Raw genomic sequence first — 17,282 nt, forward strand, 5'->3', positions numbered from 1 at the left:
AAACTAAACCTCACAGCTGAGATGTGGAGGAAGTTGTATCAGTGAGTGGGACGTGGGCAGGACAGTCCTGCCCAGAGGACAGGCAGGATGACGGCCTGGTCCCCTGGGGGAGCTGTCACACCGTAGGAGAGGCTGTTTGAGGAAGTGCTGCTCAGGTTTCAGTTGAGCTTTAGGTTTCTGCCTGGCAAAGCGTTACAGGCTTGGCCAGCATTGTGATTCCACATCAGAGGAAGCGTAGTTTTGGGGGGAAAAAAACACGAGTTGAAGATGCCTTATCATCTGATGTCTGCTAGGCAAGCTCTCTGGTAATTAGTGACCTCTGTTGAGTCCAAGTAGTTACCTTGCCTATTGGGTTCTATTGGGTATTTTAATTTTGAGGGAGTTCATTTTGGCTGTACTGCTAGAGTGCTGGAATAGAGCTATGTCCATAAAACCAGTAGCTCAGTCTCTTCCCATAATTCTGTTTTTTGGTGTTTTTTTTGTTTTTTTAATAAGACTTTCTCTTGGAGCTTTGCTTATTATGTGCTCATTGCTACCTGCCTTGGAAGTTATTCATGAACCTATAAGCTACTAGGCTACTGTGAAGTGTGTGATTGTTCAGACTTCTTGTTTCAAAAGAGGTTTTTTAACCTTAAGTATAGACCAGTTATACTGCCAGGAAACCTGAATATACTTTAAACATGGCATAAGCCTCAATCAAGGACAGTTCCACTTTGTCTACGTAAGTCTGAGCATTCCAGCATGCCAAGCTTCAGACGTGAGTTGCTGCTTGGCACTTAGAGCTTTCATTCAACAATTTGAGGCAAAGATCAGATCCTCTGGGTAGCGAGGGTGTCAGCAGCATGACTGATGCGCTGAGCCTCCTTGGGAGGATGCCTGTCAAATAAATTCTTGTTATGCTGCCTCCTGCCAGGTGACCACAGAGATCTGCCAGAAGCTCAGGGGAGAGCCAGTTGTTGGTCTTCCGAGCCAGAAAGGAGGCATTGTTGTAAGATGAAGCGGCCAGCGGGAGAGGACAGCAGCTTGCAGACAAGTGGGTGAATGATACTTCATTAATGATAGCACAGAGAGATTAAGAATGATCTTTGCTTTACTGCTTGTGAGTGCTTTATGGCTGAGGGAGGTGATGCACTCACATAAAGGACTTCATGTAGTGCCTGGTATACTTACAGTTGTCTTGTATGGCAATGCATTTTTTCCCTGAGAAAATCAGGCTGACTCTTCAGGTGGTGATGGATTTCAGGTTAACTCACTCTTGTCTAGCTGCAGTACTGTTCTGAAATCAGGTTACTTTAAAAATAAAATTAAAATTAAATAAGACTATGCTACCAACTTTTTTAAAAAGACTTTTAATCTGGAATCTCTGAGTCAGACAGGATGGATCTCCTGTATTACTAGAGAGAAATTTTAAAGGCGATTGAGTGCAGTCCCCAAATGCCTGGGCAAGAAATCACAAATATACTCACCCTTAAGTCCAGGGAACTTTTATGTGCGAGATCCTAATTTGGCTCTAATGTCTCTTGATTTTGATAAGCAACTCTGCAAACCACTCCTTTTTTCTTTGTAACTTATTTATAGTCAGTGCCTAAGCTCTCATTTCCTTGCAAAGAGGCGGTTGTTATTTGTTATGTTTCTAGAATCTGCACTGATTATCAGGGTAGGAAATTCTGCACTTCCAAAAGCAACGTCTCACTGCTGGCTATCGGCTCTTATCTCTCTTTGGTGTCGTAAATGTTCTTTCCTACTGGGTGGTATTCCTGCTGCAGTGTGAATGACTGCATGTTTTGTATGCATTTGGTTTTGTGTCATCCTCATTTCTCTATGTGAGAAAATTCCCAGCAGTATTTAGCGTACGCGTGTGGATAAATCTCCTGCATGGCCCATAAAGTAGTTTACTGTGGGCCACTATAAAGCAGTCATTACGGGGTGATGTTTAAACTTCTGAGATTAACACAGCCTCTCAATTGCACTTACTTATTTTTATAGTGTAATTTAGCAACTGAACCAGGAGAAGCTATGGCATAGCAAGGACTCCTTAAAAACATTGGTCCCAATTATTCTTTTGGTTTCTTCATGGTGTATTCAGGACAATTCCATTCTTTTGGCTTAAAAAAAGAAAAGAAAAGAAAACCAGAGAGCTGCTCAGCTGTTATGTGATACACACGTCTGAAATGCAGTCAGATGCTGGCATGGCACATCCTGAACTCCAACTGGGAGGAGAGTGCTTGAGCCTGATTTCTCTGCAGTGAAACATGGGCAATACTGTTCCCTGTGTGCAGAACACTTCATCGTAGACCACTTTGCAAAGGAAAATTTGCAATGGTGTTTTTGCCCGGATGAGGGAAGTTTGATCAGGCCTCTCTGAAAACCAGATGCTTTTAATGTGGCCTCCACAAACGTAGATAGCTGTGAGATCATCCTCTGCTAACTCACCACTTCCATCAAAACCATGCCATGAGGATATTTCAGAATACTTTGTTGTGTTTTTTTTTTCTTCTGAGGTCTTCCATGTAAATAAACTGAATTGACCAACAAAGTTTTGACCATGACTGTCTTTGTTTTGCAAAGTTCTCTTGTAAACAGACACCATGCTGGGCTTCCCCGAATAGCACCATCAGTGCAATTGAAAGGGAGCAACAAAGGCATAGGAAATGAAAAGTCCATTCAATTTCCTATTCATGTAAATGATAGTCTATCATACTGATTACTAGGTTCATATGGTTAGGATCCGTGATAACTCTTAAGCTTTTTATTGCCTTTGTAATGAACTGCAATACAACGTAACATTGCCTCACCTGAGCACTGACCTGGCATGGAGGCATTCTCCAAACTCAGTGTTACATTGGTCATTACCTACAGAGAATGTCTCCTACCACAAAATGCAGCTGTGATGCAGCTTTACTACTTACTCACAGTGTTCTTCCTTTAGACTACATGGCATTCCTGGAAAGGAATTTTCTGAGTAATATATAAATGTATTTTTAATGATGATACCTAATTTCTTGATAACAGTTTTTCTCACCAGATGGCAGAATGCTGTACAAAGGAGCTAATGGAGCACAAATGGTACAAGTCTGAAGGTCATGTACAGAGAAGTCAAATGAGCCCCTCAGGTCATCCTTTGAAGCAGCAGAATCAATAAAATCCATCATTTTCTTTTGTTCCAGTTTTCTGTCTTACAAACAAAGCTGTGTATTTCTTCAGTGAGAAATGTCCATTGTAGCTAAGGAGATCTAGCACCATGTCCTTGATGTGTAGCCCAATCTAACGTCCTCTGAGTTCATGAGGAAAAGGTTCTTCGTTGCCTTTTTTTGGGAAAGAATTCAAGTTAGTTCTATGGACTTGTAATTATGGGCTTGTCCATCAGACTCCTGTCTGCCTAGCAGCTCAGTTTTTCCATCTGACTGTAGGCAAGTATTCACGTGATCATCCAATGCACCTAATGGTTTAGGGGCTGAGCACTCCATCTGTTAGAGCATGACTGCTTGTGCACCTACTGCTTGCACTAGCTTTGGAGCAGCCACATGAGTAAATTGCACAAGCAGATGGTTACTGCAGTCGTGTTGCTGTGATGGGCACCTTGCAGTATCTACTGCTGTGTGGAAGTAGGGAATTTAACAGCTGGGTTGTCAAAGTTTGCCTATTGTTTGGGGCTGGGATCATTTGGCATATGATATTTTGAAATGTTTTCTCATAGGCAGTGGCTATTAGCTGCATATGTGTAGAGGATCTGTGTGTGTGGTTCTGTGTTTTAATGAAGAGAGCAGCTATCTCTGTAGTAATGTCTGAAGATAAATCTATTCATGAATTCCAATCTTCCTAAGTTAGCTATCAGAAACCAGTGGCTGGTTTTCTTCAGTCCAGCCAAAGCTTAGTTTTAAAAAATAACATGTGTTACAGAGTAACCTTAAAGATGAATTCATCTGACACCTGATAAGAATATCTGGTGGTGAAGAAAAAGGTGGTATTCTAGCATGTGTTCTTGTAAGGCAGTGCAGTAACAAATACATGCAAATTCAGTCTAGTGGGAATAATCTGAAACCAAAACAGCACTTCAACTACAAAGTCATTAAAAAAACTTTCATGTAAGACAGCTGTGGGAGAAGGAGGTTTGGTATCTGTAATGGAGACATTGAAGTTGTACTTCAGCTATGGAAGTGAAAATGAGCAGAGGCAGCAGAGCTCTCAGTGTCTCTGTTGTACTGGCAGATCTGGAGTGCAACTCCTACGCTGCTAATTCACCTCCATCAAGGTGTGTGAGTCTGCCACCAGGTGCACTGTGTATTCTCTCACAGATTTACTGCAGCAGATGATGTTGGGCTACATCCATATTATAATTTTGTGTGATTCTACTAAGGGTGATATCATATCAATTTGGATACGATTTGAGAATGTTAAGTTCTGATGGGACAAACTGAGAATTCTGGGTTTTCACTCCCTTGTTGCAATGAGGAATTGGATCTTGCTGTACTTATCCAGCTGGGTTGAAAGCCACTATCTCATTGTCACCTGGTGTTAATTTGCTGTTCTGCTGCAGGTTTTCTTCATTATGGTTGAGAAAGTTTGAACATTTGAAAAAAAAAAAGAAGACGAAATGACCATTAATGTGCACAACCCTCCCTGCGTATGAGAGAGCAGTACCTGGTGCCAGGAGGATTTTCCACAATTAAGGTATGTCTCTTATGTGCACACATGCAATGTTAGCTTGGCTGTGCTCACAGAGGTTGTGGGTTTTACACAGTGGTCCAGAGATAATAATTTGTTGATGGGAATTTGTTTAATCTGTAGAAGAAAAAGTGAATTTCTGAAAGCTTCTTCTTGTCTTGGTGGAGAGGGTAAAGGGAACATGCTGAGGCATGTCTTTTTCTCTTTGCTTTAATCAAAAGTGAGAATCCATTGGTTAAATACAGAATAAGGAAATTCCCTTTTTCCCCTCACGAGAGTGTTTTGGTAACTGAAGCACTTTCACACTTGGAGAGATGGGCTTGTTTAGCAAGGGAAAACCAAAACATTCCAGTGCAGCTAATACTGCAGCTTCTCTGGTGCCTTAAGTTCAAGCCACAGCAGGAGGTGCAGACGCCTTATGGAGATGCAGTGGCTTTCTGGATCTTTTCTTTGGAAGAAATAATGAGTCACAGTGCATTCTTCTAAACTAGTAAGGCTCTTGGAGGTGAGAGAAGGCTGAAATCTTGCAAGTGGTCTTGCAGTAGAGAGAGGCAGAGCTATTTCTTCAGAGTATTCTGAAGTCTCTGTGCAATGGGACAGTCAGGCCCTAGCTGCCAGTGCTGCTGTACTGGAGTTTTCATTGTGGAAATCAAGTTCTTTTGTCATCAGCCTCGGGTTTCACAGAGCTAACACTTACTTGAATAACTATAAATACAAAGACAATGTACTGAGAAGATATCTGAAGCCTTAATGTGAAGGAAATTGTGGTGGTGCATGTGAGAACAGATGTGCCCATATTAATAACAGTGGAAGCTCATGGGATAGTTTATTTCAGGCTTGACTCTTCCTGATGTAATGTGCCAGTTATGTAACTCAGTGCCATGCTGTTAGCTTACTAATTTGGCTCAGGCAATTTTCCTTGGTTGACTCACCTGGAAAACTGATTCCATGCCTGTTTTTGTTTTTGTTTTGTTGTTGTTGATTGTCTTCATTTTGCTAAATTAGTTAGACTTGGTTTATGAAATAAATGGAGCCATCATGTCCCCATGGTGTAATTCTTGCCACGTTGCTGAAGCATTCACTCCACCTGTGAGCCATTGCATTTTCAGTGCTAGAAAGTCTCGTCTGTGGGTAAACTGTTTGTCTGTGGGAAAACTCTTGTGGTTAGTTTCAGAAGATTGAATGAAAGAATTGTTGCCAGTGGTTAGCTTGGTTACGAGGCAGAGTGCTCAATGCAAGACTGAGCAAATCATGGTGATGTGGAAATTAATTACATCTTCATGGGACAGAGAAAGTACAAGTGTCCCAAAGATCACCACGGGTTTAAAACTCAGCTCAGCTTCCTGTCAGAGGGAACTGATGGCCTTTACCACAGTACTCTCCACGATCTTTCTCAATGCTTCTTTTGCCACAGTTCTTATTAAATTAGTGCTGGCATTGTACAGAGCACTCTGTACTTCATTTCACACAAGGTCTGAAACCTTTTACACTGAAGCAGAGCTGTGTTGAATGCTCAGCCAGAATGGTGCCTTCAGAAGAGGAGATAACCAAAAATGTTCTAAATAAGACCCTAAATAAGCACTTGCTGGGTTAAACCACAGGAAACTGACTTTTGACCTCTATCGTGCATGACCATTTACACTATCTCCTTATCAGCATACCTGGCCTGGCTCCAAGAGATTGGATGGTGTTTGGATACAAGAGGTACAATTTAGAGCTCTGGGCTGCTTGAAAGGGACCAGGTGGTGATCTGTGACTCTGGAGATTAGGGAGATAAAGCCCCGTGGTGGGCACATCCCCTGTCCTGCCACTGATGCTGGCCAGGTTGGGCACCTGGGCACACCTCAGAGATGGGGACGGAGCACTCCCAATGGGGTTTGTCTCAAATCCAGATTCAAGTCCCACAGCCTGAATCTGTCTGTAGTACATGGAGGAATAAACGAATGTGCTGCTGTCAAAAAATGTTTCACAGGGAATGTAAATAGTAGGCTGTTGGATAAAACAGGCTCAGACTGCTGATCCACAGGATGATATCCCCAGCACCCCCGAGGGGAGGCTATGGGACAAGAAACAACCGCGAGGATAGCTGAAAGCTGGGAAACACAACTCTGCCCTGGGATAGGGCTTATTCACTTATGCACATCAAAGTTTAAATATAGTTGCTTTGCTTTTGGACTTGAGCTAGCTCAAACAAAACCATCCCAAGTCGCAGTGCTGTGCTCCCAGGACTCCTGCCCAGTATTAGCTGCTGCTGGTGCAGCACGGGTGTTCCCCAGAACCATGTTTGCAGCCTACCACTTACCAGTATTACCTGCTTCATAGAGAGTGGCTGCAATGCTGGGAATACTCAGCACATCAGGAGGTACTTGGAGCTGTGTTAATGTAATTACTCTCTTTCTTATTGCCTTCAAAATCCACTTAGTGATAGGGAGGAGGTGCCTGGTCCCTGTAATGGGTGGTGGCAGCTGGCCAGCAGAACTTCTGCCTGGAAGGAGTGGAGATGCAAAACTGGCTCAGGAGATTTAATTTCAAGGCACTGGGCAAAAGGGAGAGAAGTAGGTATTGGTGTTTCTAAAGTTGTCATCTACCCTTGATGGACAGGCAACTGGAAACGTTGGGCCAGGAGCATTGTGAGTTAGGAAAGCTTGTGGAATTGGGAAGAGACAGGACAACTGCTCTCCTCACCCTTATTTGTGTCTGGCTGAGCTGTGGGACGAGATTGAAATCTCACAGGAGCTCCATCACTTTCACAGCCCGATGTGTCAGACCAGGACACCCATCACAGCATGGTTTGAGTGCTGGGCACGATGGCTGTGGAGCACAGCAGCTGCCCCAAGCGCACAGCTGGCTGAAGCACCCCAGCCCATGAGTCTGAGCCCAAGAGGGGTAATGGTTTGTGCCCCATTGTTTTACAGTCTTTCCTCTGACCTCATCATTATCTCTTTTATGGCATTCTGTGAGCTATTGAAAGCGTTAGGGGAGGAAATTAAGGGCTGTATACTGTCCGGGCTCTGTGGTTATATGTCCCCCGATGAGCTATTCTCTCCTGTACATGCCCACAAGTGGCTTCAGTTCACGTTGCATATGGTAGTGAAAAAAGATGAGAAAAAAAAAGTTAAAATACTATCTAATATTTCCTTCTCTCTTTCCCCTTATTTCTATCTCCCTGTAAACCTCTACATTCCCCTTCCACAACAGACTTGGATTTCTTGTCTTTTGTTTTCTGTCCCACTCTGGCCCACACAACTGCTGCTCTTCTCTTCTCTCACCTGCATCTGGTGAGCATCCCCAGCTGCTGCCACCACTGCTCTCCACTGTGCTTGGGGTTCCCACCAGTGCTCTCCACTCTGCCTTTCAGAGCCTCTGGAAAAGCTGAACTGAGGCCTGAACATGATACAGACTTCAGACTGGATCTTTCCTAAATCCTAAGAAGTCTTTGGTTGAGGTCCTCTTGGGCCAGGAGTGCTCCCATGTGAAGCTGTCCCAGCAGAAACACTGCATCCAAGTAAGATTTTTTGCTCCGTCCTCTTTCTTGTTCATAAGCCAGAGGCCACCAGGAAAGCACTGTGAGTTTGGGGGAAAAGAGGAAGAAGGAATTAATTCTGAGACTACATAGCAAGTAGCATTTATTTGATGGCATCTCTTCCATAATCTCCCATTATAGGGCTCTTCGCCTCCAGGCTTGTTTGAAAAAAGGGGATTTACTTCACTTTTTGCCAAAGTGGGGGACATGGGATGTATCCTGGGAGAAAACAGGGACCTAGAAAAGGGAAACAGCGGGGTGGGAGTGAGCTTGTGGCTCACTGCAGAGGTGCACACCTGGGGTAGGTCACCTGCTGCTTCCAGCCACCTGTGGGGACATCTGGAGAGAACAACCTGCCTCATGCACAAGAGGTTCTCATGCACTGCTACATGCCTGCAGCAGAAGTGAGGAAGGACCAGCAGGCAGGCAGCAAATTTCCACCCTGCCTTACTGTTGGTGTCTTCTCTCCCTGAGTTGTAACCCTGCCCTGCAGACTCGCTGTGCCTTTGTACAGGAGTGTGGCACAAATGCTCCCCAAACCTGGGCTCATTCCCTCCAACAGGGAGGGCAGCTGCAGCACCACCCTGCAGATGGGTACCGTAGGTGTTCTCCCCAGCTGAGAAGTGTTTGGGAAACACTTGTAATGCTTTTTCTCAGGTGTTACAGAGAGGATTTGTTTTGTAAATAGCAAAGCTCTTAATTACCTTGACTTTAATAAGACCGAGCTGAAAAGGTGTTAACAAGTTTCTGTTGGGTTGTGCTGGCTGCGAGCCACTGCACAGGGCTGTGCAATGAGAAGGTGGGTGAAATTACTAAGAAAGTACTTCTGCTCAATAGAGAGAAAATATTACTGGGCCCTGGTTTAGCCAAAGATCTGGAGTAATGTCAATTTGGTAGTTAGAACTGAATTAGGAGGCAGTTCTCCAGCAGATTCAGTGTTGTTCTGATGATATGGAGTGTCCAGTGCAGGGCATGGAGAGCCATTTCCTCCTTCTGCTCCCTGCGAGGCACTGGTGGAGTGAAGCTCCTGTGTTCCAGGTGGGAGTGTGTGTGCATAGCAGCTCTGAAAACCAAGGGGTCTGGGGGTTTAACTTTAAGCACCTCACCTACGAAAGTGTTGCTTAGGGTTAGAATTGGTTTGAAGTCACAAAAATCTCTGTATGCTCCAGCAAGCTGGCAACCAAATTCCCCATCTTTCCTTGAAAGCCCGTTCGTTAATAAATCTCACTGAAGGCATGGATGCTTTTACATCCTCCTCTACAGAACAGGCATTAGCGGAGGTTGATTAAGGGCCTTTAACTTTGTCATGCTAAGGCTTGGTTTTGCAAGTTGAAAAGGACCTGTGAGTTGTTTTCTAAGGCTGTAGGGAATTGCTGGTGATCCCTGGTTTCGTTGCAACAGATGCAGCATGACGGGGAATCTACGCTGCATATGAAAAGGTCCCTTACCCTGCTGAAGAGAGGAGAATCTAACACTTGTCAGCTTGAGTGATGGCATTGAGAGCCATAATATTCATGTCAGAGAATTGCCAAGCCCATGCGGAAACGTTCAAGATGGATGGCCTGGGGATGCACTCCTGACACTTTAATACGAGGGGAGGATACAGAGCAAACATCTCGTACAGAATTATAATCCATGAAAGGGCATCGGCAGCATAATTTAAAGCTAATCCACCCAGCAAAGAGTTTAACAGCTGAAGTGAAGTGGGTTTGAATAGAGGAGGGCTGTAGTGGGGCAATGGGGCTTCTGAGCATCCCACAGCAGGGAGTGAGCACTCAGCCAAAATGCAGCCACCCTGGAAATGCTTCCCAGAGAGCCATGTGAGCAATCTGTCGGCACGCAGCCTTCCTGGCTCCATTTCCCTCTCTTGTCGTTACTATCAAGTTGTGAATTAAATAGGCTTGATGCGCATCTTGCTGGCAGTCACCTTGTTGGTGATGTGGGCAGGCAGGGCTCTGAGCAGCAGCCCTCTGGGGTACTGGGACTTTGGTTTGAGTTCATACAGCATCTGCTGTAGATTGTTTTATTTTTTCATTGGAATTGGGATTGTTACGTTTCTTATGGTAAAGCCATCAGGATCCTCCTCAAGCATTTCTAAAACCAGGTCCCCCTTCTTCACAAACATGAAGTGATTTCAGGTAGTTGGGATCAGTGTCCTAAATTTTATTTGATTTCAGCTAATCAGGAGTAAATATGTTCAGGTTTAAAGATACCACCAGTCCCTTTGCAGTGCTATGGATAGAGACTGAGTCTTTGCAAGTCGCAGCTGACAAGACTTCACTTTACTGTGTGTCATCAGTTATCTTGAAAACTGGTATGTTTTGCTGTTTTGATAGAAACATGTCTGAAATGGTGAGGTCAGCCTGGCTGGCAGCCTGCAGCTTCTTAGCTCTCGTGCTCACAGTGTGTGGTTACAGAAAACAAGTGCTTGGGGAGCTCCCTGACAGCAGCTGATGGATCGGGACCTGGAATCTCTATTGTTCTGTAGGGAATGTAGTGAGAAATGATGGCTGTTGTATCCTGGAGAGGAGGGCTCTGCTCCCCCTGTACTGCAGTATGTGTGTTAAGGTGTGGCCCTAGGGCACACTGTTGTCTTCTGTCCTTGGTCAGACTCAGTGTTCACTCTGCAAGGTGTGAAGAAGTGGAAATTGATCTCACGGACTGATACTTAACTTTCTCCCAGGCTCTCCTCACTTTGCATGTGGTCTTTGGCTTTTGCATAAGATCTGATCACGCTGCCTCAGATAGTCTGAATTTCAGAAATGTAAATGGGATTAAAAAAAAAAGCAAATAGATTTGAGGGAGAAAAAAAGCAATCTCCAGCATTCAGATGCAGTGCAGCAGGTCCAGGTGCCAGCTCGACAAACTGCAGGTTGGGGAGAACAGGGGGTGGTTTGTGGGGACGTGACCTGGGTGAGATGTTAACTGTGATCCTCCTCTGCAGTAGGACCATCTCTGTATCTGCCTGGTAATTGTGCTGGTGGAATAACATCTCCTTCCTGCTTGTTTGCTTGTTTGTATTGTTTCCAGTTCAGCTTAAATTCTGGTGGCTTGCAAACAGATGCTGTTGTGGCAACACTTGAAAAAGTGCTGGTGGATTTTTTTTGGCTCCGGTGGTGTGGCTTGTTTGCTAGCTATGTGAGCTTTGGAAAGAGCAAAGAAACCCCCAGAATTGATTGTTGGTTGCTGTAGCCCTTCCCCCTTTCAGGAAACTGTCTGTTGCAAACATAAACTCATGTCAGCCCCACTCCCAGTTTGCGTTTTGCACCTTGAGCAGAGGCTGTATTTTCTCCGGGAGCATCGTGGCACACAAAGCATCAAAGCGTGAGTGCAAGGTGTGCACTGCTGCTCCCCCCAGTGCTGAGACCCCCGGGGCTGCCCAAGGGAGGATCCCACCAGGTCTCCCACTGAGCAGCAGGGGAGCTGAGCCGCAGGCGCATTCACAGCTGGCTCAGGTTTTCTCCCCCCTGCCCTGAGTTCAAAGTGCTCCTCTCGTGCCTGGGAGAATATTGCAGCAGTGCTGGTGCTTTCCACATCAAAGCAGGGCTGCCTCTCGCTGTCTGGGGACGTGAGGCTACAGACAAATTAAAGGGGCATCAGAGCTTCAAAATGGGCTCCGGCCAGTGCTGCAGCACAGCTGTTACTGCAAACCCTGTAAGGAGTTATGGCTGTGGCCGAGTTTCATTGAGGTCTGGGAAAGAAAAGGCCTCTTGGTGGATTCTTGGATTTGTGATGAGGAATCTGGAAAGTGTTGGGCTTTGGAAATGGGTGGTTTTACACCTGAAGTTCTGCTGGGAAGTCTGAAAGGAGAAAGCCACTTGTATTCATTATGGTGTTTATTGCAAAATACAGGCTGACATCTAACTCTTTAGGGATGCCTTCAAAATGTATGGAGAAAACAGATTGTGCTAAGCAACAATTCAGCTTCTTAATAAGCAGCATTAGGCATAAAGAGTTCTGGATTCTTATTTGCTATGTTGTTTTTAAAAAAAAGTAAAGGAATTGTAAACGAATTAATTTCACCTGGTACAAACACGTGAAGCTGTTATCCATTCAGGTAGAGGGTCTGGTACCGAACCACAGCATTTTAAAAGTAAAAAGCAACCCTGTAAACACAGTCCTTAAACCTACTGATACCCTCAAAAAGCTGCAGCTGTGCTAATACAAACAGCAGCACTCAGAAAACCCTCTCACATCACAAAGTGCATAAGTTTCCCCATCAGGAGTGCTTCCAAGCAACGCCTGTGCAGAAATAGGGGTGCTGGGGTGGTGGTGCCTGCACAGAAATGGAGAAGCCCAACAGGACCAACCCTGGCCATGGTGCCCGTCCCACTCACGCTAACACTGCTTGACCTTGGCTGGCAGGAGTGCAATGCGTGGAACCCACCAAAAAAGTGAAATTCTTCCCTCTGTCTGATATTAAGTGACTTCCCCGGGCAAGGCTCCTTCCCTCAGTTATGATCAGGGCCACTACAGGTGGAGAAACCCACAGGTCCCGCCTGGCAGGTGGTTGGTTGCCGGCCTCCCCCTATCTCCTGTGGCCTCTGTTCCGCCGCTTGGTGTGGTTGGCAACAGCGGCATCGCGGCGGGAGCAGAAGTGCTTGGCCACCAGCTGCCGGCACTGCTCGCAGCGCACCGTGCAGCACCAGTGGAACTTGCAGTTGCAGCTGCTGACCACCTCTGTCCTCCTCTCCTCCACTTTGAGGCCGCACTCTGTGCAGAGCCGCCGGCAGCTCCTCCGCTCCCACTGCGAGAGGTTCCTGCCGGTCTGTAGGCACTCGCGGCCCTCGGTGCCGTGGTGGCCCAGGCTGGCATTCTTCGTGCAGTAATCAGGAGAGTCCTCCAGGAAAACGAGCTCCGTGGAGTGGACGTGGTGGAAGGTCTCGGCAGTGGCCCCGCGGCTGTCAGCGCTGTTGCCGGCTCTCATCCGCCTCTTGTCCATCTCCAGCTTATGGGCTTGGTCGTATTTCATCTTCAGGTAGTTGCCGATCTCCCGAAAGTCGGCGAGCTGGAGCCAGCATGTCTGGATGCTGCAACTGCCTGACACCCCGTGGCACTTGCAGGCTCGCTTCATCGTGGCTTTCACAGCCTGCGAGGAAAAGGGGCAGAAGCTGGAAGCAGCAGGTCATCGCCTTTCAAATCTCAATGTATGGCACTTCTACTGTGGCGAGGAATGGGTCAAACGTGACCTGTGCCACAGGATTTCGGGTCCTTCCAAGACACAAACTGATGCTTTTATCTCAGCTCTAGGCAAGCATCACTAAATAATCACAATCTCATCACTAATTAAAAGATGGAGATAACGAGCAGGCACAAACTGTTGCCCCCAGCCCTTCTCTGGCCAGGGTAGAGGCAGGGTCATACCCTCCTGGCACGTCCCAGTCTGTGACTCATCTTGCTCATTGGCACATCAACCCATCACCTTGCACAGACCTCCTTCAGAATGTGTGAAATGCACTGGAGTAACAACAGAGAGCCTGTGTGCATCTCCTCCAGGCCGAGCACTTCACAGCTATTATCTACTCATCTCCCTCAGGTATTTATAAGGTCCCAATCACTGGTATCTATGTGAGATTACGCCTCGACACACCCTATGAGATAGGTATGCTAAGTGCTGCTGTCCTTGTTTTTACAGACAAGGTCTGGCCTGAGCCACTGTGCCTCCATGGGCCGGGTACCGAGCTCATCCTCACAGCCAGCTTCCCTGCTGAGCAGCTTGCAAAAACCCACTGCAGGAATGTGGGCTGGTACTTGTGTTATGGATGTGAGCATGAAACTGGTGCATTTCTGAATAAATGGCATTAGTAGTTAACTGTGCTGCACACAGCTGCTGGAGGCGGAAATGGATCTTACTGCAGCTCCTGTTCAGGCTTAGGGTCAGATTCTGGCCATGTTTTTTTTCCCCCAACAAATATTACCAGGTCTAGATTGTCACAGGCTACTGGAGAAGGGGACCAGAACAGTTTACTAGGCTGTCTGATGTTGTTTCTGACATACATTATTATTATTATATTTGTATTACTACAATTACTATTATGTTTTTGAATATTTGACTTACGAGTCTTCCAACTTCATTGTTGTGCAGGTTGATCAGGGCACGGGTATCATGTCCTGTTTCCAAAGCATCCACAAAGAGCTTGGAAATCCTCTCCCCAAACTCCACGTTGTCGCTGCAGCCTCCCCAGACCCAGCCTCGGCCACCTGCAAGGCAAACAAGACGGTAAGAACAGAACTGCCCCACTGGGCTGAGTTCTGCCACATGACATGCAATGCAGTGGGGCTGGGGTGATGGCAGCCCATCTCACTGCTGGTCGGTCACAGCAGGATGCATGTCAGCATCTTACCTACACGCCCGTTCCTGGAGTCATCACAGCCACAGCTCTCAAAGTCCCCCATGCTGCAGTTCCTGGTCAGGGTGTACATAACACCAGCGGAGCTGATGGCATGCACAAAGGATGTCTCTCTGGTAGCTGAGGGAGAAGGGAGAAAAGCTGTCACACAAACATATACACCAGTCCTTGTTTATTGGGAAGGAAGCTCTCTTGTGAAGCCATCGCCATTCTGAAGGAGCAAGAAGAGAATAACAAAACAGTCTGTGCAAAAGGTAAGATGCTACAGAAATTAAATGCTCCTGCCTGGAGTAGCTTCAGGCTTCAGCATCAAGAGCCTCAGCAGCTTGGCACAATGTTCTGCAAGCATCCATGTATGGGACAGAGGTTCTTAGCAACAGTGGGATAGTACGGTCAGCAGTCAGATCTGTACTAACAGCAGTCTGGATCCATGCTCCTGTTTTAGTTTCTTTTTAGGCTTTCCTAACAGAGCCAGCGTGCCCCAGGCAGCCTGATTGAGTAGTTGACAGCCCTGTTTGTGGTAGGGGGTTGGAGCCCCATGATCTTTAAGGTCCCTACCAACCTCAGCCATTCCACGATTCTATTAAATAGAATTTCACTCTGGTGAAACAATGGCTGGCTGAAGTAGATAGCAGTCAAATATACCCACAACTTTCCCTTGAAGGCAGTTTCCTAGAGCACGTCCTCGGTTTCTCCCTTCCCCACTCTTCCCTGTTGCCAGCTCAGGTGCCCAGAACAGCGCTTGCTGTGATGCTGCACAGACCATTGCTGCAGGCAGGGCTGAGCTCTGGCTTAGAGAGGATGCATACCCAGAACGAACCTGGGACCACAGGAGAAACACTAGCTGTGTTTCTTAGGAAGATGAATGCAGACAGAAAAAAGCAAGCATAAGTTTTAGGGGTCAGAAAACCGTCCTCATCACCAGGTTGTTCATTTCAAGGCACTCACCACTGCGCAGGCGGTTGTGGGTGGAGAGCTGCAGGGCGCTCTCGGGGCAGTTCCAACGCTCCCATCCAAACTGAAACTTGCACTCCTCCATCCCACTCTGTGCGCCCGCCGCCACGCTGCTGGAGTACGTCAGGTACGCCTGCATGGAGAGCAGCGTCAGGGCCTTGTCTCTTAGCATTTATTTGTGACAACAGACATACACGGGCTGCAGGTCCTTTGCCTCAACAGGACTCGGAGCTGGTATGCTCTGGGAAATCTGGTTCCTTAGAAAAGCAGTATTTCCCATTTGCAAAACAAAATCGCTCCGCTTAAATTATTGATGGTGCCTGTGTTAATTACCTTAGGTCCTGTCATCAGAAAGTTATTCACCGACCTGAAACAAAGAAAGGAAAATGAGCCGCGCCATTTAACACAGGCTCAAGAGCATCCCCCCACACACCCTGAAACCTACCACGCTGCTGCATTGAGAACAGCCCCAGAGATGCCCACAATGGAGAGGAGGAGGAAGCTGCTGCCCCTCATGGCTGTCAGTGTGGGACCCGGCTCCCTCCGCTGATCCCGCAGGTCCCTGGCAAGGCTGCCTCGCCGCGTCCCAATGTATCTCCAGATATTCGGGTCCAGGAAAGCTGCAGGAACCTGCAACCCTGATATTTATAAGGTGAAGTTCTGAATAGTCAAAACCCCCCATTCATTTGCTACCCAATGACTTAATGTGGTAAAAAAGCTCCCTCACCAATGGGTGACAAGGAAACGCCTAATGTTGCACTTCAAAAGGCAGAGCGGTGTCACTGGGAGCTGTGATGATGTGAGGAAAGCAAACTTCCCTAACAATGGGCTACTTTTAACTCCACTCCACACCAGCTCCATCCCTTTCTCCCTCCCCAAGTGCACTTGCCTGCTCCCTTTCACACCCCACTCGCAAGCAGAGGCCGGGCCCTGAGCTCTGCGATAACAAACCCAAGAATTTCTACAGCGCCTTGCCAGCCTGCTCCCTGCCATGAGAGCTCTGTATCCTACACAGATCCACCAGCGACACACCTCCCAGGTCTTCTTGACACGAAGAGGTTCATTTAATGGTGGTTTTTTCCCCCTCCTCGCCTCCTTATGATGAAAATTTCCGTATTTCCATCCTGATAATAGTGTGCACGTCGCGGCAGTGTTTGGAAATCTCTCCAATTCACGCGGCTGCAGCTTGGGAACGCTGTGTGAATCACTTATGTGGTTTGCTCCATGCTTCAAGGCTGTAATTAGGGGAACAGTTTTCCGGGGGTTGCGATTTCCCTGCAGCGAGGTCTGCCCTGGCTTCTGGCTGCTCCGTGCACGTGAGCGCTGCCTCGGCCCCTCCGCTTCAACCCCGTGTGCTTGGAAGGGAAAATCCTTATCAGAGGAAAACCAAAAGGCCTCTTCATAGTCACGGTCATTAAGGGCTGCGGGAGCTGTAATGGAGCAGCAGCAAGACTTTGTTCATGGAAACTTCTCGGGTGGTTTTCCTGTGGCCGAGCAGCCCCAGGCAGGCTGGCTCACCCTGCGCAGGGCTGTCCTTGTCCCGCTGCTCTCATTTCCCCATCAGGGTGCTGACATTTGGGCTCCTGCTGTTGCTGCATGAGGGGCTGCAAAGTGGAGGTTTGGGCTGTACCAGGGGCAGGAGCAGACTGTGCCTCAGATGTGCCCACTGGTCTGCCCATGGTGTGTGTGAGCACGGTGAGAGCCCACATGGAGCTCCCGATCATGGGGAGTCCAGGAACACCCCCACCTCACTCCCCTTGCTGGGCAATAAGTGAGAGGAACATCCCCAT

The 17,282-nt window shown here is 47.1% G+C and overlaps 1 protein-coding gene and 1 long non-coding RNA gene across 3 annotated transcripts; one reads left to right on the top strand and one right to left on the bottom strand.

Moving 5' to 3' along the window:
• Positions 1-33: 33 nt before the first annotated feature.
• Positions 34-15,969, top strand: LOC125700153 (uncharacterized). 2 transcript variants are annotated; one of them, XR_007379795.1, is made up of 5 exons: positions 34-1,033; positions 4,538-4,671; positions 8,024-8,170; positions 14,274-14,408; positions 15,831-15,969. It is a non-coding gene; the product is annotated as an uncharacterized LOC125700153 (long non-coding RNA). The 2 variants fall into 2 exon arrangements; XR_007379794.1 differs by lacking the exon at positions 8,024-8,170.
• WNT8A (Wnt family member 8A) lies at positions 12,717-16,008 on the bottom strand. Its single transcript, XM_048960495.1, has 6 exons — positions 15,938-16,008; positions 15,826-15,859; positions 15,487-15,625; positions 14,533-14,658; positions 14,247-14,389; positions 12,717-13,277 (listed from the first exon to the last, which is right to left on the bottom strand). Exons 1-6 carry the CDS (start codon positions 16,006-16,008, stop codon positions 12,717-12,719), a joined length of 1,074 nt encoding a protein of 357 aa, XP_048816452.1.
• Positions 16,009-17,282: the final 1,274 nt, after the last annotated feature.

Source organism: Lagopus muta, chromosome 14 (genome assembly GCF_023343835.1).
Source record: "Lagopus muta isolate bLagMut1 chromosome 14, bLagMut1 primary, whole genome shotgun sequence".
NCBI lineage: Eukaryota > Metazoa > Chordata > Aves > Galliformes > Phasianidae > Lagopus > Lagopus muta.

What these genes read in the sequence shown, in the direction of transcription:
- WNT8A (XM_048960495.1), bottom strand. Translation starts at nt 16,008, where the DNA reads ATGAGGGGCAGCAGCTTCCTCCTCCTCTCCATTGTGGGCATCTCTGGG. An exon ending in GTTCTCAATGCAGCAGCGTG is followed by an intron (nt 15,860 to 15,937) that starts GTAGGTTTCAGG and finishes TCTTTGTTTCAG; the next exon opens with GTCGGTGAATAACTTTCTGA. An exon ending in CTCCAGGAACGGGCGTGTAG is followed by an intron (nt 14,390 to 14,532) that starts GTAAGATGCTGA and finishes TTTGCCTTGCAG; the next exon opens with GTGGCCGAGGCTGGGTCTGG.